The 23,155-nt window shown below is 36.2% G+C and overlaps 2 protein-coding genes across 3 annotated transcripts; both read right to left on the bottom strand.

Moving 5' to 3' along the window:
- Nucleotides 1-722: 722 nt before the first annotated feature.
- On the bottom strand, nucleotides 723-21,094 carry LOC140054257 (mitogen-activated protein kinase kinase kinase 4-like). 2 transcript variants are annotated; one of them, XM_072099177.1, is made up of 24 exons: nucleotides 20,859-21,094; nucleotides 18,556-20,320; nucleotides 17,885-18,015; nucleotides 17,482-17,599; nucleotides 16,765-16,911; nucleotides 15,676-15,833; nucleotides 15,092-15,199; nucleotides 14,599-14,698; nucleotides 14,214-14,297; nucleotides 13,504-13,743; nucleotides 13,037-13,186; nucleotides 12,571-12,732; nucleotides 11,922-12,055; nucleotides 9,504-9,585; nucleotides 9,043-9,121; nucleotides 8,626-8,790; nucleotides 7,957-8,190; nucleotides 7,556-7,629; nucleotides 6,817-6,936; nucleotides 6,270-6,429; nucleotides 5,813-5,949; nucleotides 5,297-5,389; nucleotides 4,712-4,891; nucleotides 723-3,063 (listed from the first exon to the last, which is right to left on the bottom strand). In XM_072099177.1, the coding sequence occupies exons 1-24, from the start codon at nucleotides 20,900-20,902 to the stop codon at nucleotides 3,055-3,057; spliced, it is 4,674 nt and encodes a 1,557-aa protein (XP_071955278.1). In that variant the 5' UTR covers nucleotides 20,903-21,094; the 3' UTR covers nucleotides 723-3,054. The 2 variants fall into 2 exon arrangements, with proteins under 2 accessions (XP_071955278.1, XP_071955279.1); XM_072099178.1 differs by lacking the exon at nucleotides 7,957-8,190.
- A 140-nt stretch (nucleotides 21,095-21,234) lies between these two features.
- LOC140055048 (cytosolic beta-glucosidase-like) lies at nucleotides 21,235-23,151 on the bottom strand. The gene is made up of 2 exons (XM_072100219.1): nucleotides 21,744-23,151; nucleotides 21,235-21,633 (listed from the first exon to the last, which is right to left on the bottom strand). The coding sequence occupies exons 1-2, from the start codon at nucleotides 23,068-23,070 to the stop codon at nucleotides 21,416-21,418; spliced, it is 1,545 nt and encodes a 514-aa protein (XP_071956320.1). The 5' UTR covers nucleotides 23,071-23,151; the 3' UTR covers nucleotides 21,235-21,415.
- Between the last annotated feature and the right edge of the window lie 4 nt (nucleotides 23,152-23,155).

The raw sequence follows: 23,155 nt of genomic DNA, 5'->3' as shown, positions 1-23,155 counted from the left end.
ACATGTTATTAATAGGAGAAAATGTTAAATGTCATTAACATTTATTTGTTTTACCAGAAACAAGTTAAATATAGGAATATTATTAAACTATCCTTCGTGAAAACGCGTAAACACCAACACGCCCGGTCACGCTATCGTAGCGCCCGGTTGATAAAGCAAACTGTTTATACGGCAGTTTTTACTAAATAAATTGCATAAAACGAACAATTAAATATCCAAATAGTATTTAACATGATGTTGGCATGTAGTTGATAACATTTTTATCATCGGAAAATACTCCGGTGGTCCAGCCTTTGATTAGTGAAACCTTCACAAAAAGTTGTATACATCCCAGATACATCCACACTTATGGCGGCGCCCTACCACATGGACAATATTACTGTTACAGGGAAAATCGCGGATTACTCATTCTTGTGATATATATTCTTTGGTCGAGTACACAAAATTGTTTCTCGGAAAAAAACACATGCAATAAAAAAGTACGATAAAGATTTTTGATTGGTCAAAATCGGTATAGAAGGGAGGGGCAGCGGCGGCGTATTTATACCACTCTCCATATTTTATATAGATTTAACATATACAACAAATTCAAATTCGAACCCGAAACCATTACATTTGAAAAAAAAAAAATGTTGGTGGCTGGGTCATATGTATCTGGAATAGGCCTATAGCATGTACGAGTACTTGGTTTTGTAAATAATAAATACAGACCATTTTCCTATACTATTCTTTAGTTTTATTAATCACATAATACAATTTTAAGACAGACGAACCTGACCAGCAGGCCGCGTTTAGGAAACTTTAAATTTGCATCAACCAGAAGAAGAATGAAGCAGATCAGATGATTAATTTGTTACTGGAAACTGAATCCTAGAAATTCATCGCACTACACAGATCTCCACATGAAAAAGAGAATTATTGTGATGGGTGGTTAGAATTTGCATTTAAAATTCATATATTCCTGGAGACCTGCATTGCGATGGCTGTTATGCTTTAAAAATATAACCATTGACCTTATTTTTAAAAAGTAAGAATGTTTCTAATACTCAGTTATACTGTATAACATTTTAAAACTGGCCTGCAATTTTATGGCAAATTGATATGTAGTTTAAGTAGACAGTGTAAATAGTATCATAATGAAATATACAATCATACCTCCCTAAATCACAGAAAATTATTACATTTTTTTTAAAAAGAACCGTCAAGTAATATTTCATAATAATGTTCAATCTACATTCATAATACATTTGCTATAAAAATTAACACCATTTAAAAAACACAATTAATGGCGCCACAGCTTAGTGCTTAGTATGCTTCCAAAGCCCATAGTGCGGGGTTCAAATCATAGCTTTTGCCACATATCAGTGTTTTTTTCAAGGCCAATTTTTATTAGTCTTTTTTTTAAATCAAGTTAAATATTTGGAATCAATATTCAAGCTAGCATACATTGTATCTATTACAGTTACACATAATACAGTATACAACAATCCAAATGAATTAACTTTCATTAGACAGAATTTCACAATAATAATTCTAATATTGATATGTAAAGGTTACAGCAAAATCAATCTTTTGAAAATAATATTTTTGCAATTGTAAAAGTAGGAATGTTCAGGGTAAATAAGGCACTGCATTTTTAAATATGTTTGTAGTGACTTTAACAACATGATAGTTTCCATTTAAAATTATCTTAAAAGATGCAGGGTTGAGCATAGCTCACAATGTGACTATTTGACCTACAAAAGTCTAAAGACACTTGAAATTATTCTATTTGATTTTGGTCTCAAATTATAAAGGTATCCCTTAATAATTTAATCTCTTAAACAATTTTGAAAACCATGACAATGTTATACTTGGCACTTTCTAAGCACAATGTAAAAGGCAAAAACATAAAATGGTTTAAAGCAAGAGAAAAGATAATTCAAATCAAGCGAAAAGATAATTCAAATCAAGCTTTTGTTGCTGATGATGTGCGTCTTGTTTACTGGCCATGTTTATACTGACCACGCACACTATATGGCAACATCATATAGCCTACCATAATGCTGATTGGAGAATGCCATCCATTACAGTATACAGTATACTGACCACTGTGCTCATGGCTTACTGTACAGTATGTTGATGTGTTAATTTGTTAGGCTTGGCTACCACTCCAAGGGCCCTGGGTTCAAGACCCGTCAGGATTTTTTCTAAGAACAAATTTACAACTCCACTCCCAAAGACTTGTAATAAGACTTTGTTTATGTAGAGCATCTTGTGTATATGTTTGTCTTGTGAACCTCTGAGGGTCCCTAATGATCAGCAATTGCTGGATGGATCACCCTCATTAAATATGGTCAAAAAAAATAAATTAAACTGTATTATAATACATCTGATTGTATTCATACAATTATATTGGTTAAATACACATCACATGACATTTGGAATTAGCTCTATCTCATGGAAAAGTGATATCTAATGGTAATAATGAACGGCTTTATTGCACGTCCAGCTTTATTTAAAATAGAGCAGTCAATTTTTCAACTAGTAAAATATTCTCACCATCCAACTCATGAACATTCATTATTTATATACAGTCGACTCTCCCAATACCGGACTCTCTGAAAACCAGAAACTCTCACTATACCACACTTTTCTTGAGGACCAAGGTCCCAAATTCTTTTTGACAATTAAAAACACATTCCGAATACCGTAATTTCAGGAAAACCAGACATTTTGGCCAGCCCAAAGTTGTTTGGTTTTGGGAGAGTTGACTGTACTATATTATATACTAATTAGGAACAGAACCATTGACCAATCATTCTTATATAGTGATTTCTGGTATCTAATGTTATCAATATTCCACTTAGTAGTGCATTGAAGCATGAGGTCCAATAGAATCTAATGTTACCAATATTCTACTTCTATGTACATTGAAGGTCCAGTACAAATCAATAGCTCTTTAATGCGAGTGCTTAACCCTAGCCAGGTACAAAGCCAACAGTTGCTTCGGCGTCTTCTTCAATGCTACTATAATATTCAAACGTGAGCTTTGTTGTTGCTTACTTGATGACTCTAGCTCACCTACAAGATATAAAGGTCATCATTACTTCATATACACTATGATTGCCATCAAGATGGGAGCTAATGGATCTTAAGAATTTCTGGTTTTGGTAGAGTTTCTTGTTTTTAAAAACTGAGGTTTTAGTAGTTGCATTACGACAAAATCTCTATTCTGCTATAGCATGTATCAAGCATGTGCACGTCTATTAAAGGTTTATCGCAAATAGCTTGATTTCGCGAAGAACACCATTTCATAGTGTATAATAATGGGAAGAGCAAATGTCACGACGCGTACATACAAACAAAGACTCATGTACGTTGTAACGTTTGCTCCCCAACCCTTCCCATCATGCGTCGCTCACGTTATTTGTGATAAACCTTATTGCATTGTAATAATAATAATAAAAATAGTGTCACTTAATGCAAATATAAAATGTCTCAATAAGTATAAGGATTATCACAAATACCTTAATTTCGCAAAGAACGCCATTGTACAGTGCATAATGGAAAGGGATTAGGAACAAATGTCACAACATGTACAAACAACAAATCACATACATACCCGTCTAGACTTGCCCCAAGTCTGTATTTATTGTCTTTTTTTTTTATTTATTTGTTTTTATTTCGACCGCGATTTTTGTCTGAAAATACAGACTTGTGAAACACGTATAGAAATCGATTTGCAAACCGCAAACATCCAATAAGAATGACGTAGGTTATCATACCGTATTTGGCTATATGGGGCGGGCGGTATGTAAATATGGATTTCGAATCAACCAATGATCATTTTGTTTCAAAATAAAAAAGATCGAGTACGTACGTACAGTATGCTGAATCATAGAGATATTCTCTATGGCTGAATGTACGATGAGACTGAACAACTGTTGAAATATAAAATCGTGTTGCCAAGTTGTTTTGTTTATTAATTGTTTAGTCCTGGCCTAGGCCTCCTTCGTAGGGCTACTCAACTCGTACGTATGACCTTCCAAATAAAACGCCAATAAGGTAGGCCTACATACCACCACCGACCGGCACACAACAGGCTACACCACCACATAGAACAGGACAGGGTCTGGGTGGGAATTAAATCTAATTTTTTTCGCATAATAAATGATCCATTCAATGTTTGATTTGGCGGAGAAGCTAGCCTATCATATTAAGACGAGTTTTCATTTTCTTGGGAAAAATCTCATCAAATGTTTACCAGACTACTAGGCATATAAAATCATTTTTAGCCTTCGGAAACTTTCATCAATGTACCCAAGTACACATTGTCTAAACGTAACATAGCGCATGCGCATCGTCTTAGACGTTGAGTCTTTGAAATTCTGAAATATGAATATTAAAACGATGTACGAGTGAGCAGCCAATGGCATGCGGCTGAAACTAGTCAACTGGATAATTTATGCACCAAGAATTCTTGGTGTCAAACCACGTGACTTATGCGTGTTTCCCCAGACGGAGTATCCAAACTCAAGTAATACACGTATGAAACGCCATATGTGCAAAAATATTTATATTTTTACAAAACTCCGTCTGGAGCCCAGACTAATACCCGTCGTGACAATTAGTTCCCACACCTTTCCCATCATGCATTGTGCACACTATTTGCGATAAACCTTATTGCATTGTAATAATGATAGTGGCAAATATATAATATCTTGGTTACCTTGATGAATGGATGTTCTAAAAGTTTGTTAGCAGTCCACCTGTCCTCAGGGTTATGCTGAAGGCAGTGAGATAGGAAATCTTTAGCCTCATCACTAGCTGTGTCGGGAATCTTTGGTATAGCGCCGTCTCCTACCTTGTACACAATGTTGTATTCATGTTTGTACTCGTGCCAAGGGCGCTGGAAAATTGAAGATAGAAAATACAGGATGAGAGTAAAACTGCTCAAACAAGTTGTTTATTAAGATAGAAAATAACATAATCAGACAACATACAGTAAATATTTCCAATTCTAGTGGGATTAACAACTATTACAGTTAACTCTCCCAATACCAGAAACCTTTGGGCTGGCCTAATTTGTCTGGTTATCGGGAAAGTCTATTCGGTATTCGGAACGTGTTTTTAATGATAAAGATGAATTTGGAACTCTTTGGACCTAAAGAAAAGTCTGGTTTTGGGAGAGCGTCCGGTATTCAGGGAGTCCTGTATTGGGAGAATTGATTGTATAAGACAGATTATCAAGAAATAAGAAATAGAAAGCACAACATTTTATACACAATTGCATAGAAGTCAAAACAAGCCTTACCTTTCCAGTGAGCATTTCTATACCTACACATCCTATACTCCAGATGTCTGAAGCACGACCATAGCCCTCTTTCTTCTCACTCTGTTTGATCACCTACAGTAATTAAATAAATTAATCAATTACAATCATTGCGGTGAGGTGATATTTTTTAGCAAACATACATGAGAGTCTACATGGCCACATCTGCAGCGTAGTTAGGATTGAGAATTTTACAGAATATGGCTACCTAAGCTGCTGAATATTATCGTAAGTGGTACCATTGATGGTTAACATGTTTGCTTAGAAATCACACGATCCTGGGTTGAAATCTGTACTGTACATATTCCATGCTCTCTTTATTCTAGTATGGGTAAAAGCTATGTACACATTGAGTCCAGATTTCGGTGTGGTGGCTTGTAGTGTTTAGGAATAGAACCATTCACACTAACTTAGCCCAGAGTGTTCTCCAGCAATCTGACCAAATCTGTGTTTAGTGTGCGTGTTTACATGATAAACTGATAGTTGATTAACACTTACTTCTGGTGCCATATATGCTGGAGTTCCAAGGTATTCTGATACCTCACCAGGCAGTGTATGGCGTGTGCTCAACTTAATTGCACTACCAAAGTCACCCAACTTAAGGTGACCATCGGACGAAAGAAATATATTTGCACCTATCAAGAATAAAAATTTGAATATTAATTATTTAAGGTATTACTTCCTCAAATAAGTGCCAGGCACAGACTGTGTATCTTTCAAAAAATAAATTATAGTGCATGTGTGTGTTCATGTGAATAAACATCAGTCTACTCTTAACAATCTCAGGATTTTATTTGAGCAGAATTGTATCAAATCATACTCCCAGAAAACTAAGAATGTTCTTATTGTCACAAATCTCTTTTACTTTTTAAAATTAGGTACATTCTGGGAGATCAAGATATTGGGCTTGTACAAGTATATTCTTAAATTGAAAGAATCTTATTAAATGTCTTGCCTTTTATATCTCTATGAATAATGCCACGCTCGTGTAGCACACTAACAGCAGTCACAATCTCATACATATAGTGCCTGATCATGTCTTCTGGTAGACACTCTTCTGCAGCATCACCTAATGTACCGTCATCGCAGTATTCCATGAAAATCAACAATTCCTCCTAGAAAATATATTATAAGTTATATCAATATTATTAAACTCTGTCTACATTATCAAACCTTATGTGACAAAAAAATGTGATGTGCCCATAAATGGACATGTTGTCAAATCACTACTGTATTTGGGCATATCACCACCATATTTGTGATCACACATTTTTGTCAAACTAGTTTGATAGTCTAGACAAAACGTTAGTTTCCTTTCCAAGTATTCAAATTTTGCTTCCCAATCCATGAAATACACCAAGCCATTTTACCAAATATAATTACAGGATTTGTAGACTCATCTCAAACTTAAGCTATGTCCGCACGGGTCTACCATTTTGTGGAAACAGAACAGGTATGACTGTATCTCTATGATGTAATCTTATGCATACCAGGATACTCACCCTGTGAATCTCAACACCATAATATTTCACAAGATTTGGATGTATAATGCTTTCAAATATCTTAATCTCATCTGCAAGGTCCCTTAATGCACTGTGATCATCAAAACGCTGTAGTCGGATCTTAAAAGAAAAATAAAATGTTAAATGTATTTTTCTGATCCGCAAGCTTAACTGAAAACTGAGGAAATTTGGATTAGGCCCTACACGGCAGCCAGCAGCCAGCACTGGGAGACAATTCCCTACTCTTTTTTAATAGTGTACCGAGTTCTTTAACGTGCACTGTTAAGTACACGGGACCAACAGCTTTACATCTAATGAGAGTAAAGCATCTTGCCCAAAGCGTGGTTCCCACTAGCGACGCAACGCAAGAACGTAAGGCAACGCAAGTGAATTGACTGCTAACTGTCTATAACTTCGGTTGCCATTGGTTAAAACGCTTGCGTTGCGTTTACGTCCTTGCGTTACGTTCTAGTGGGAACCAAGCTTTAGGATGCAATGGACGATACAAATAACCTTGAACCCATGCCTATCAAATGCTATTCCGATATTATCATTAAACTCATCACATTATCACTCTCTGGTTAATATACAGCACCCGGTCTCCCATCCAGAATGCAACCGGGCCCAACGTTGCTTAACTCAGTTAGGACCAAAACCAACAGCAGACTGGAAATATGCACTAAGGTGTTAATGGTTATGATGAATGAATGGTCTAGGGTAATCTGAATGTCCTATTTACCTCCTTGACAGCAAGTGTTTCACCAGTATCCATATTGATGCATGCATAGACAGTTGTTCCTTGTTGTCCCTCACCTTGAAAAAGAACAATGAATTAACATTAACAAGATACTAGCGATCTATCTGTCTGCCATATCAATTTATTTTTATGGTGCATTAAGCTCTGTCTACACTATCAAATTAGTTTTACAAAAAAAATGTGATGTGCCCAAATATGGTAGTGATATGACATAATTGTGTCCATATATGGGCACATCACATTTTTTTGTCATATAAAATTTGATTTTTCATTTCAAAAAGACATTTATTTTCCTCCATAGCAATACAATACAAAATAGATTATGTAGACAGAGCTTTACACAATATAAGATTGAACTTTGACCAATAAGCTTTAATCATTACCTATTTTGAATCCTCTCTGCCACCTAAATTTGACCTTACGACAGTTGAACACCATGTTGTTATTGCTTGAATGGTTACTGACATGACCTATGACCCCATCTTCTTGTAGCTTTTTCATGCGTGCTTCTTCCAGCACCGATACAGACTTGCGCATTTGTACAATACGTTTGCTAGGAACCTTATCGCTGAATTGAATTGGACTTGGTCGTTTATCCACTGGTTTGAAATTTAATTCTGTTTTTAAAGAGATAGAAGATGATAAGTAAGATAAGTAGGCCTATGGAGGAAGAATAATATAATAAGGGAACAACATCACCAAACTACTAAAATACGTTTGCCATAAATCTATCTAAATAATATTTGTGTTTCTTATTTGTTGCTCTTCATCAAATACAAAAATGCAACTATAAATATATACATATAAACAGGATGAGAGCAAGAGTATAACCATAAGCTCTACAGCTTGTTTCCATAGGGGTCCCAATAATATCAGTGCCATATATATATGACCAAGATAATAGTCCCAGGGGTGCAGGCTACAACAACATTGTGGAAAAATTAAGGATTGGAATTATAGTATTGCATTAAGAATGGATTCTTGTGTTAGCCTACATTTGAAAATTTGAGCAAGGGATTATTGGCTATAGAGTATAGAGTATAGTTATTTACCAAGTCTATCTTCTGTGGGGCTACAGACAGGCCTGAATACGTCACTAGTGCTGCGGTGAAAGTCACTTGGCACTGGTGAACCTGGTGTAGAATGAATGCTAAGCCGTGCAGACTTGCTCATTGCAAGACTCTCCGGGGTTGGACTTGCTGGCCGATGAGTAGGGGCTATAACAACAACAAAACATGTTATTTTCAACTCTATTTGGTGACAATATCATATTCAAGAATATTTTCAAACAATCTTTGAATTTTTAAAATGAAAACAATTTGAAACGTTTTCCATCATTACGCTTTTCACGATTATTTTTCTGTTTTAGGCAGGATGGTTTGTTATTGTGCTAACGTCTGCATTTTGTCTTTTTAATTCTTTTTTTATTAAATAAAAAATAGAGTGCTATAAATAAAAACTCGGCTTACCTGGGCTAGCAGGGCAAGAGGTAGCTGGTGGTGATCCAATTACATACTGAATACACTTATACATAAGAGTCTTTATTTCCTAGTAAACAATAATAAAAAAAGTTCGTTTACTCTAAAGGTCTGTCTAATCAAACTTCATGTGACAAAAAAGTGTGATGTGCCCATATATGGACATGATGATGTCATATCACTACCATATTTGGGTATTATCACACTTCAACCTAATTGATAGTGTGGACAGAACTTTACAAATGCATGGACTAAATGTGAAGCATGTTTTATCTTTCCTTCTTTGACCAACGAATGAAATCAATGTTGTGTACACAGCTTTCGTCAACAAGCAAATGGCAAAATATTAAATAATTTATTTAGGCTTGCAAATTAAAATCCAACTTCAGTACCCAGTAATAATGATGCCTAAATAATAATGCATACCTCCTAATTGAATCTGATGTACCTACCTGAAATTCACCATCCTCTAGATGAGCTATGTTCTTTGGATCACAGGCAATGATAAGAAAATCTAAGCCATGCTGAGCCCATCTACACAGAAAGAAATCACAAAATAATGTTACAGTTATTGTTGTAACCATGGACCTATCTAATTTATAGGTCCATGTTGTAACTACAGTACCATCAGACAACATGTGCATTAATACACAAGTACTGTAATTTGTAAAAGTACTGTAAAATCAACGTTAATGTACAAAAATAAGTGTTGAAAAGTTCACGAAGAGACATAGTAGAAATATGAGATGCTGAGAAACATACCAAAAATTAAGATACAGAGAGACACACCAACAACATGGAACACAGAATTTTACAAATAGTTGTAGTAGTGCTAGAGTAATTGTATTCTGGGAGCAGGAAGGAGCGTTGGTATTGCTTCCTGCCTGAATGTTTTACCTTCCTGTTTAGGGCAAGGTGTGAGAACTTTCTTTGAATTGTGTTCATAAATAAAGAGAATTAGATAAATTGTAGCTATTTTTTTTTCAGGTGTGCTTTTCTGTACTGATTTTGAATAAGAAATTTAATTAATTAAATTTTGCAACTTCATAAGCTCTGTCAACACTATCAAACTTTATGTGACAAAAAAAGTGTGATGTTCCCAAATATGGTAGTGATATGCCCAAATATGGTAGTGATATGACATCATCATGTCCATATATAGGCACATCACATATTTTTGTTGCGGAATAAAGTTTGATAGTGTAGACATGTTTTTTATTATATATATGTTGTTTTGATTTTATCAATCCATTCAAAAGATGATCATAACATCATCATCATCATAACAGGAAACCTGAATGTCAGCCAATAATAAGTTTCTAAAATTAGTTTGAAGTTCCTTGTTTATAACCTTTATCCCATCCTTATTTTACCTGATGATGATTTATTTCAATACAACAAATTAATACAACTAGATGGTACGCTCGCTTCGCTCGCGTACCATCTAGGTCGTGCCCACAGATGGTTCTCGAATACATAATAATTTCAGCGTTAAAGAACTGGCGATTTCAAATGTACAACAATAATACATGTCGTTTACAGGAACGAATAAATAGACACTGTGATTTATGTACTCAACTAACATTAGCACCCTGGAAATATACATCCGAAAGAGAAACTTGTCACAAAATGAGACACATTGTTTAAGTCAAATTTAAACAAACTTAATTTGTGTTTTGTATGTAACATTAGGGTTGAGGGATGGGGAAGAGGATGGGTGCAAAGAAGAACAATTTTTAAATATATTCTTTATCCATTTAGTAACGAAATATTAATTGTTTTCATGTTTTACAAATAATATACCACTATACACAGTAAAACATTGCGATTTAATACTTGTTGAAACTATCACCGTCGATTGAAATAGTATAGTACATGTAACGATACATCACTACGACGTGTATGTTTATATAATTTAAAACAATTTGTGAAAACCACCTCTATTCGGGGCAAAATCATAAATTCGATTTAATGGTCAATAAATATTAAATTATCTAACTCAACTTAATTAGTAGGCATAATGGTTTTCAATTGTTTCTTAGAGCCAATTCATACTTAAGTTGGTTCCTACCCTACCCTCCAAAGTTGTTCTGCGTTTAGTTAGGGCATGTGATGTACCGTAAAGGCCCATCCTCTACTGGTTTTACAACGCTACTCATGCCAGCGAGGGAAGGGTGGTGATGTGGGTGGTTTAACTGCAATAATAAAGATGTGTACATAATATACGGCGAGTGAAAGCGCTAGCTCATTATCTGTTAAAAAAAATGTATATCCAACCTCTGCAGCACAGATTGAAATGGTTGGGTTGGTTGAAAAAAAAATGGATCGAATTTCTGTTATGAGTATACAGTACTTGCCTTTACGACGCCTGAGGGAATAGACACTTGTGGAACAGAGATTGGAATGTTCCATTCATCGCAAATCAATACATTTATTTGTATAAACGTATATTAAATCTATCAAATTAGTATTTTTTTTTTTTAATCGGCCTGTCTTCAACATTATGATGCTGTACTCGAGCTGTTCAACCGGTTTTCAGCCATTAAAAACAATTATCGTAGGAGGAGATAGAAAAATGCGAAGCATCCTCGTATTATCGTCTGCGGGTATTTTTCAAGACGGACATCCATTAGACAGTGTATACCGCGATCGAAAAACACCCCTATTTGGGGCAAATCGTTGAACCTAAATTCGTTTTAATCGTCAATAACTAATTATCAAACTCAATTTAATTAGTAAACAGGGTTACATCTGGCGGTTAAAATCAGTACCGAAAGTACGAACCAACTTTATATACCATCGAGTAAACATTCTAGAAATAACGCGTGATTCACCGAATTTTGCCCTTACGTAAATTTATATATAGATACCTAGGTTTTCTTCCTTTGCCTTTTTCACATTTATCTACAACAAATTTCATCCAAGTTGTAGCAAACGTGAGAGATGATTTGCCTAGCCGTTGACGCAATTCACCGGACAGAAGTCGTGCCACTTCTTTATGATACTACAAATTTAAAAATAAAATCATAATAACATTTTTTTGAGAAATGAAAGTAAAGGGAATGGTTTTACTCAACATTTTATTTTGTTGTATCTAAAGCTCTGTCTACACTATCAAACTAGTTTGACAAAAAAAGTGTGATGTGCCAAAATATGGTAGTGATATGACATCATCATGCCCATATATCACATTTTTTCGTGTAGTGTAGACAGATCTTAATGTTTTATTTTACTGCTTGCTTAATGCAAGCAGTAAACAGCAGGACACTGAGCTTGCCTTACCAAGATATGAACTCGTAAAAGTCCTTTGATCTTATGTCTGGCTGTGACAAATACCAACATTACTGTATTATACAGATTCCTCGCACTACTCTGTGTCTGTTAAGGGGTGTGAAACTGAGCGTGTCACAGCCACAGATAAACTCTTTGATCTTCAGAGTTCAGCATCCTGTTGTTAGATTGCCTTGCTTAATGTAACATAATCTCTTTAATCTATTCTCAGTAATAATTTATAATTACCTCAAATCCAACGGCAAAGCATCTATGCATAGTTTCTTTGAAATACTTGCAGAGTCTAGACGTGTCGTTAGGGTCAATATCATGGATGCGGTCAATGTCAAGATTCTCACGTATCTTATAAATACATGCAGTTAACGTTTCACCATGCTTCAAGGCATTTGTCTGTCAAAATAGATAATATTTGTATTAAAGTACTTTTACAAAATTACATAGAAATTACTATTCAGGTATTATAATTTGAAAATGTCTATTAAGCTCTATCTACACTATCAAACTTTATGTGACAAAAAATGTGATGTGCCTATAAATGGACAGGATGATGTCATATCACTACCATTTTTGGGCATATCACCAACATATTTGGGCACATCACACTTTATTTATCAAACTAGTTTGAAAGTGCAGACAGAGCTTTAGAGATAATGTGATTATGAAGCGGACTGTAATACTTAAGTAGGATTTTCACCTTAAGTTCTGACAAGGCATCTGATATTGTGTTATGACTTGAGGTAGTTTCAATGACTAGAGCAACATCACTACCCACAGCTTTCTCAAAAGCTTTGCGTTGGCTTGACAGTTGAGACGAATGGTTAACAACCAGTAAAAGATTTTCAACCTAAATTTTAGAAAACACAAATATAAGAAAAAAGTCATTCATTCATTTAAACCATTGAACATTCTTGGTCTTGTCCATAGACTAGTTTTTAAAATGCAAAATAAGCACTTTACAAAGTGTAAATGATCTTGTTAGGTGTACTATGATCTTCAAATCTCTTCACTAAATGGGAGAACATTTTAGTGTGATTTTCCATTTTGTATTGTTTGTTGTATATATGGAATTTTTATTCTGAAATAAAGTGATCAATCAATCAATTCAATCTAAAAGTCACAAAAAATGTATAGACACTGAATCTGTACAGAAATCCAAATTACCTGTATATCGACCAGTGCTATAGTTCTCTCAACATTTAGGGGAACATCCACACAATCTCCACGCCAAATGTCAACTTCTTCAGATTTGACCAATAACAGATAGCCTTCCTCGCTGGATGGACTTGACTGGATGAAGTCGTCACGACCGCAGAGGTCGCTCAGTAGCTGACGAATCTGTTGGATATTCTCTTTGATATGTTCCGGCACAAACAACATGTGACCAGGACTGTCTAGTTTAATCTATCAAGAAAATACCAATATGGTTATTTTTTTAAATAATAAAGTCATATTAAATATTTTATTGTAAATTTTATTTGGCATAAAAGAGTTTTAAACTCTGTCTACACTATCAAACTAGTTTGACAAAAAAAGATGTAATGTGCCATATATTGTTTGTTTCTTGTTATTTATTTATACTGGGCGACCTCTTAAGTCAAAAGACTGGTCTTCCAAAGGGTCCAGTTATGATCAGTGGCTATGATGTACTAGTACACCGGTGTATGGACAGGATGATGTCATATCACTACCATATTTGAGCATATCACTACCATATTTGGACAAATCACGCTTTATTTGTCAAACTAGTTTAAAAGTGTAGACAGAGCTTTACTTATACATACTATATTTCTATTAACATGGTGACTTTATTATTTCAGGAATAATATATTTTTAGAAAAATCAAATTATAATAATATAATAATAATACTTACCCTAACATGTTTTGAATTCTCTAAATCTTGAAGCAGTCTGCCCGTTGAAACTGATAAATGAAACTCAGCTGCAATTTCCAAATCCTGCAAAGAGGTCAACAAAACAAATCATGATGCTCCGTTTACACTATCACATTTTATGTGACAAAAAAATGTGATGCACCCAATATATGGACATGATAATGTCATATCACTACCATATTTGGGCATATCACTACCATATTTGGGCATATCATTATCATATTTGGGCACATCACACTTTAAAATAAAGTTACCTATAATCTTTCTCTGCAAGCTGATGACATACAGATTACAAAATTCTAAAATTAAACAGTCATTTATTCAGTACATGACTACAAAAATCATAATAATAAATAAGTCTTACTTTTCGCAACATTTTAGCAAAACTCAGCGCTCTTGAGGTTCTCTCCCTTGCTTCATAAAATAGCTGTTTTATTCTTCTACAATAATCTCTTGTGCTCTTTCTGAGAAGGTAAAAACAAAGATCAAGAAGGGTGTTTATGTACTCAACTTTAGGCGAAAATACACTAAAGCAACTAAAATAAATCCATTTTACGTTCAAACTATAAATTATTCAGTTATTCTTTATAATGGGTAGCTTCTTCAGTCAAAGAGTGCCAGTGTAGTACTATGTTGAGTTTGTGAAAGTGGCTGTGTGTGAACTAGTATACCGGGGTAACCGCCTACTCATTTTAAATGACGTACTAGGTTCATTAAAGTGCACATGAACCAGATGTGTACACTGGACTTACAAATACATAGTTAACATAGATGTAGCCATGTCGCTATGTATACAGTATTTGTACTCCTTAAAGCTTGTGATATGACTTATATAAAGTCATTAAATTGCAACTTACATAATATTTTTAAGATCCAATGTGCTGTCTTGAAGTCCAGAGCATATTTCATCAGTGTCGCCCTCAAGGTATTCACTTGTAGAAGCCAGAAGACTCTTTGCCATAATGCTATATAATAACAAATGTTGACTAGTTCACTTATTGCTATTGTTAAGCTCTGTCTACACTATCAAATTAGTTTGATGTGCTCAAATAAAGTGTGATATACCCAAATATGGTAGTGATATGACAACATCATCTCTATATATGGGCACATCATATTTCGTTGTAACATTAAGATTTATAGTGTTGTCATAGCTTTAAGCTCAGTGTACACTATCAAATTAGTTTGACAAAAAAAGTGTGATGTGCCCAAATATGGTAGTGATATGACATCAGCATTATGGGCACATCACATTTTGTCACATAAAGTTTGATAGTGTTAGGCATGGCTTTTAAATAAAGTCTTCTTTTGAGTAGAAAAAAGTTCTCAATATACAGTCTTTGTTCAGTCATGCATTGCTAATGAGTTACTTATAATTTATATTGATTTTAAACTCTAAAAAGATCTAAAAATCTATTACAAGTTAAGTACAACTTCTTACCAAAATCTTTTCCCAGCCTCGGATTCTCCACTTCTGATATGAGGGCAGAATTCTTTTGAGAAAGCCCACTCCTCTTCTAAAATGTTCTTCAAACTCGCTGAAGCACGAGGTGATCGTTGAAGCATAGACATCCATATATGGAGATATTCAAAATACACCTATAACAAAGAGGTTATATAATTTACTAGAGAGTGAACTCCAATGTCATCTTATGGTCAAAAAGTGATTCACCATGAGGAGTGTCCACATGATACGGTTGCTGAGAATTGTTCTTATCACTTAGCTGCTGATAACTGTGTAATACTGTATTACAATCATCATCTTATCATCAGAATTGCCCTTGCATCTAAATCACAAAAGGCCAGTAGCTAAACATTAATTCATTTTAAAGACGAAAATATGCAAAGATGAAAATATTAAAAGATGAAAATTTGTAAGATTTAATTTATTTAGCTAGATACCCACATCACTGAGAACACCTGTGAGTTGAAATTTTTTTATGAAATTTATATATTTATACTGGGTAACCTCTTCAGTCAAAGACTGGTCTCCCAGAGGGCCCAGTTGGTGATCAGTGGCTGTGATGTACTAATACACCGGGGTAACCCCCTACTCGTCTCGAAAGATGTACTAGGTTCTTTAAAGTGCACACGAGTTAGATGTGTACACTGGATCTACGGTTTATAGTCCTTATCCGAGAAGACTCGTTCTACCACCAGAACCATGGAGTGAGTGAGCCTCGAACGCCTGCCGATGTTATGGCTACGTAATTACGGTTCCACTGTCTTAACCGCTCGGCCACTCACTCACTCTTACGGTTCCACTGTCTTAACCGCTCGGCCACTCACTCACTCAGTTATGTACTGGCTGGTCTATGCACCTTAAATTGCTGGTAAACGGAAGCAGTGAGGTGGGTTCGATTGGTCTTGTTTTTAATTTGGTTTTTTGTCAAAATTATCAGTTGTATTTAGGTTAAGGTTAATATGTTTCATGATTTTCACAAGCGCCTTGAGCACTTTAGTGGATATGTGCGCTGTATAAATCTTATTATTATTATTATTATAAAATATACAAAGATATCCAAAGTACCTCAAGCATATTCTTTAAGTTTTCTTCATACTCTTCAATGTCTGTGTCAGCATCCAGACTGCCACAGGCAACGGCTTGCACCATTCTATGGTAGTAACCTTTGACCCAGACCGCCCATCGAATCACCTCTTTACACTCGTGTATTAGCTGAGAAACAAGAACCACACAATCACAATCATACACATAGCATGGAACTATCTACCTACCTATAGCTACATGTTTATAGCCAGTGCTAACAGAATTGACTGCCCGATATCCCGCGGCAATTCCTAATATACTTATATATCGTCTATGTTGTAGGAAAGGTGACCCCTGAATTTTCTCAGGTGTGCTTTTGGAAGTTATCCATTCTACTAGATGAAGCATAGCTGCTTGGTTGACGGTTTCTTTGAATGCCAGATAAAAATTGTCAATTCAATTCAACTTTATTTCAGACAAACTGTCCATATGAAACATATAAATACAAAAACAAAATAATACAAAGCATTATGTGACAACCGTCATGGAGAGAGGACTAATAATTATTTGTTGACATATAGTGCCTCTTAAAATACATGTGGATTATGTTTTGGGATTTATTGGATGTAGACTGTAGACATTATTATATTATTGATTACATTATAAACATTATATTTATCCATATGGGTAGATCACATTTTTTGTCACATAAAATTTGATAGCGTAGATAGAGCTTAAGACACAAAATACAATATTTACCTGATTTATACTGTGGATAGAAGGTTCTGCAACTGCAGCTGGTTTTTGTGCAAGGCGGAACTGTAAGCTTTCATGCATGACATCCAACAGAACACGAAGCAGAAACAGATAAGCATTCCTAACGAACAAAACATCGGAGAAAATGTGAATATAGTCAAAGGAGAATGGGTTCATTGTCTATTTATGAGGGAGGAAGGGTGTTTTATGTCAAAGTACAGGTGGCTGATGAGTAATTATAAGTTAATACAGTGTAGTTGTCATTATAAGAAGTACAGGTGGATGATGGGTAATGACTTGATACAGTGTAGTTGTCATTATAACATTGGAAATACCCATATATCATTTAAACCACCTTGATACCACTCTAGACTCACTTCTGAATGTGTTCATCAATAAACTATACCTGAATGATGGTAGATTCATTTCTTGAAATTCTTGGCTGTGACAGCCATGTTTAATAAAGCAAGAAGTCTTTGGATCATTGAGACTAGCTGAGCAGGTATCCAGACAAGGGTGGCTAGGATATTCCTCAACCTGCAAGGAAGTTAAATATAAATTTAACCATCATTAAAAAGTATACTCAGCCTCAGACAGAACTTCCTGTATTACATTATAATCTTTGGGACCCAAAAAAAGAGTAATACTGATAGTAGTATTCCCTGATATAGGAGTTGAGAGTCCCCTCAAAAGAGGTCCCCTGAATAGGAGTTGAGAGTCCCCTCAAAAGAGGTCCCCTGAATAGGGGTTAAAAAGAGTCCCCTCAATAGAGGTCTCTCCTAAATAGGGGTTTCCCCTTGTTCATTTCATTTGAAAGAGTTCCCTGAATAGGGGTTGGCTGTAGTATTAAAACATATTTCCTCTTGTTTGTTTCATGTTAAACTGTTTCCTTAATAGGGGTGTTTAAAAAAAGGGAGTTCTACTGTAAGATTGGTTAAGATCAATGTGGATAGTCTACAGTAGTGCTGTATATTGTTAAGTAGTTGCTACTGCATTCATATGGAAATACAGCATACAGACAGATGTAGACTCCCACTTCTAGCCCATGATCAACTTTGTATTTCTCGTTCAACTTACCTTTGAGGAATCAGTGACGATATCGAATTGTGATGGTTTTTCAAGCGCCATTTTTGCTCGTGTTAAAGTTGGACCTATGATGGACTGCAGCGCAATCATTGTTTTTTCCAAACCGTTATGCTTCAGACCGCTGTCCACGTAAGGTCTATACATATACGCTGTACCCTCCTCATCAAAACTAAAATGACATGAACTGAAAATGCGCGTAATTGGTGATTTTTCCGACTTAGGGGTATTGACCGGGGTGCTGCTAGGTGTGTCATCAGAGAGGGCAACTGGTGTGTTTTCGGGTGTGTCATCAGTAGATGACAGAACATCATCTTCTATCTCCAGATCTTGATGATCGGCAGAGTCTTCTCGAACACTCGCCAGACTCCGACGACTTTTTTTCGCATACGGTTTAACGATATCCGAATTGCCGTTAATTGAGTATTGTGCGTTGTATGCCATCCCAGGCCAGTTACCCGTGCCATAAACATCAAGATGATGGCCTAGCAATTTCAATTTATGTGAAATATCGACAGTAATGTTAATCCATAAATTCAAAGTGTTAATCTGTCGGGTAAACGATGGGTTGGTAAAGTCTGATATACCGCCCTCTAGAGCTCTCGAAGATATGAACAATTTTTGTACATTCTCAAAATCTCGCAATAGAGGATGGATTTGTCGGTGAGCTAATTGCATCATTTTCATCATTGCTGTTACTTCAAAGCCGAACGCAAGCGAACATCTTCGTAACATGGGAGCCGAATCCGAGGTATCTGAAAATATGCTCCCTTCTCTGCCTCTGTCAATATTGGAATCTGAAAGACTATGTGGAATGTGAGACATGTCATCGTCTTCGTCTCCAAGAGCAGAATCATCGTTGCCATCAGAACTAAATAAACGACGAGTCGTCTGCAGTGATTTGCTCCGCTGTATCCCGGATATTATTGGCTCGAATCTAAATTTCAATATTCTATCGACAACTTCCTTTGCTTTTAAACGAGCTTGGTATAATAATACATCTTGTTGTTCCATGTCTACACAGTTATGCCACGCTTGCAGTTCCAACCATAACAACTCCGACAGCTCAGCCTGCCAGAACTCCAGTTGTTGACTGTTCTGTCTCTGCACACTCAGCTTACTGCTGATATCTGTACTTTTTTCCTTTTTCGAATTACTTGCTCCCATTTTGATAAGTAACGAAAACGTTTTATGGAAGGTAAGGCGGTCTTCTGAACATTCACTTATTTGACTTCCAGTTGATGTTGGTCGTTTCTTCGAGGCATTATTCGGTGAAAGAGGAAGACTAACTTGTTGGTATGTTAAACTCTTGAAACGATTACTTGAGTAACTTGACAACGTTTTCATCGGTTCCTGTACAATACAACTTTTATTATCTCTGATTGAGATCTTCTCCTCCCGTTGTTGGTCTCGTTCCTTCATCATATTTATCTTCTTTCTATTGTACATCTCCTTCGCATCGCCTCCGCAACCCTCCTGCGAGTTTTTACGTGTTACAGGTGGGAAATCACATTCATTAAAAGAATTATTCTGTCCTTTGAACTTGTTCGGTTTTGAATACCCGCCATAAATGACTTTTGCTTTTTCTTTTCTGCCAGCACGTTTCAGTTCTCGTTGATTGAGAGGCGGAGTTGTTCCATAAGTGTAATTACGAGCGATCTCTATGTCTAGAGAATGGAATGGTCCGTCATCATCGTAACTGTTGGATGCATCTCTTTCTATATCCAAAACTTCAAACTCATCATCATGGTCTTGTAATCTGCAAGAACAAAATATGTACACACTGCAGAAAGGCACAAGAACCTGCTCTAAAAGGGGTGGGGTTGCAGTGACATTGCATCAAGCCTAAATAGGATTGTACCCCACTCTTAAACTCAGATCTGCATCACTTGATTAATTAGGTTGATTAGGTCCCTCATCTTGTTTATTAAAAATATGAAATGAGCTTTTAAATAATATGTAAAATACTGTATTAAGATTATAAAGGACTAGGTAAGGTACAGCAGCTACTCTACCCCCAAACTTGACAATTATGCCTCCTACTGTAACTTGAAAGCATTAATCTGATCAACCATAGTAGGCTAATATCCTGTCCTTAGACCTGTATGTAGCCTATCCTATGCGTCCGTTTGTCTGTTCCGATTGATTGTGATGTAGGCTAGACTGGCCTCTAGCCTACCTATTTACTAAATAATCATATTGGCATAAATCCAAGCACGGCAACCTCAATTAAGTCATTCTTCGAGTGGTTTATTAATAAATAATAATAATTGTGCCAAATAAAATCAATTTCCAACCTCTTATCATCATCAAAATAACTTTTTTCCTTGACCCTAGCCATTTCACGTCAAAACATTGTTGTTCTTCCGAAAAAGGAAAAAAATAAATAATCGTATACAGCATAGAGGGCGGTACTAATGTTTTTTAAATTATCACACACACACTCAGTACAGAACACAGGTGGTCGGTCGTCAAAGTTGTCAATTATAAAAATTAAATATTGATAAATCAGCTATCAAAAATGGAAACTCAGTCCTCGCCTTTATCATAAAAATACACAAAGTGTTTTGTTTACATATAGCAAATAAATAAAATATCCAAAACAGAAATTTAGTTCTTTTTTTAATTATTTTTAGAGCATTAGGCTATTATAGAAAAACTATACATAGGCCTAATCATATTATCCAGAGTAACATACTTTTCTAGGATGTAGTTATTTCTAGTGACGTCTTTGAAGAATAGATTTTATACTTCAGTTACTTAAATTATGCGTTTACCATTATTTCATATTAATTTGAGTTGTTGTTTGCATTCCGATTTTTCCCAACTGACGGTTCTTTTGAGGAACTACAGACTACAATTCAGACTTTTCTTTGGCTTTTATGAAACCATTATCTTTTATGATTTGAGCAAAAGCCTTGGCTGATGCACGTGCTGTTCTAGGTCTATCCGGATCGTTAAAGTCCACATGGAAGAGACCAAATCGCTCGTTGTACCCTTCGGCCCATTCAAAGTTGTCCATCAAAGTCCAGGCGATATAACCTTTTAAATTCACCCCATCAATCTGTTGAGCTAAAAAAAAACCACATAAAATGATTATGGTGCTATAAGGTGATGGTGACGTCAATGAAGACACTTCATTGCCGAAGATGACCATTGACACGACGACAGTGATATTTTACCTTTTAATATCTCATTGATGTACGCTCTATAATACGTAACTCTGTCCGTATCCTCCAATCTCACTGGCCCGTCATTCTCCGACATTCCATTTTCCGTAATGTATACTGGTATATCACCATACGTCTTCTTGATCCATTTAAGAGTCCTACGCAACCCCCATGGAACCGGTCTCAACCACCAAGAACCAGTTCTGTCCCAAGAATCGTCTTCGCTGGCTTTGTAGTCAAGGTCGGACATGATGTTGGGGATCAAAGAGGCATCTACCTTATTTTCGATGTAACTGGTCGAGTAATGGTTCAAGCCAAAGAAATCCGCCGAACCTTTCAACATCTGTTTCTCTTCCTCTGTAAATTCTGGGAATCTAGATGATGTTAGGCCGACTGCTCGGCTCTTTGCGGCAATTAGTTCCTTTGCAACTTCAGGATAATCCCCCGTTAGGAAGACCGGATGAGCAAACCAGCCAAGTTCACCAGTTAATGCACGTTGGGCAGCTGCACGGTCAGCATCAGTGTCCGTTTTAGGCTCGTACCAACGCGCGTGAAGAGTAATACCAACAACTCCATTTTGCGATGCTCTGTATTTTTTATCGTACAGATGATAAGCGCTTGCATGTGCTTTTAGGACAATGTGACCGGCTCGGTAAGCACCCCAGCCCAGGTGGGTCTTTCCAGGTGCGTGGTAACCGATCTCGTAGCCAAAAACAGTGAACACGGTTGGTTCATTGAAGGTAATCCACTTCGTAACCTTTCCTCCGTATTCATTAAAGCAAAAATCTGCGTACGCTACGAATAACGCATGCATAAGTTCGTTTTCCCAGCCGCCGATATCCATCAACACCTGTGGCATATCCCAGTGGTAGAGCGTCACCATTGGTTGGATGTTAGCAGCAAGAAGAGCATCGATCAGGTCATGGTAATACTGTACGCCAGCTGGATTGATCTCATCTGGTGTTCCTTTTGGCATGATGCGAGACCAGGACAGTGAGAACCTGTAATGATTGACACCCAATTCTTTAAGATTTTTTACGTCTTCTGCGATCTTGTGGTAACTATCACATGTCACATCGGCTGTCTGGTTCAAATGCGTCTTTCCAGGTGTATGGGCGAAAGTATCCCAAACACTTGGCCCCTTGCCGTCTTCGTTCCACGCCCCTTCGATCTGGTACGATGCCGTGGCAACTCCCCAAGCAAAGTCTTCCTGGAACTTTCCGTAGTGGAATGCATCTCGTTCGGGATCTGTGAACTGTTTGTAAAGAAACTCGTCTTCTGCCAACGTCTCAACGCACAAGGTGACGAAGAGTATAGCAAACATCAACTGCCCCTGCATATCGGACCCTATTCAGTCTGTAAACTATAACAAAAAAATACACAAAGTAACATTAATTGTTATATAATCTGAGCACGACGAAACA

The sequence above is a fragment of the Antedon mediterranea genome, chromosome 7, assembly GCF_964355755.1.
Source record: "Antedon mediterranea chromosome 7, ecAntMedi1.1, whole genome shotgun sequence".
NCBI lineage: Eukaryota > Metazoa > Echinodermata > Crinoidea > Comatulida > Antedonidae > Antedon > Antedon mediterranea.
This window is presented reverse-complemented; position numbering and strand designations above follow the sequence as displayed.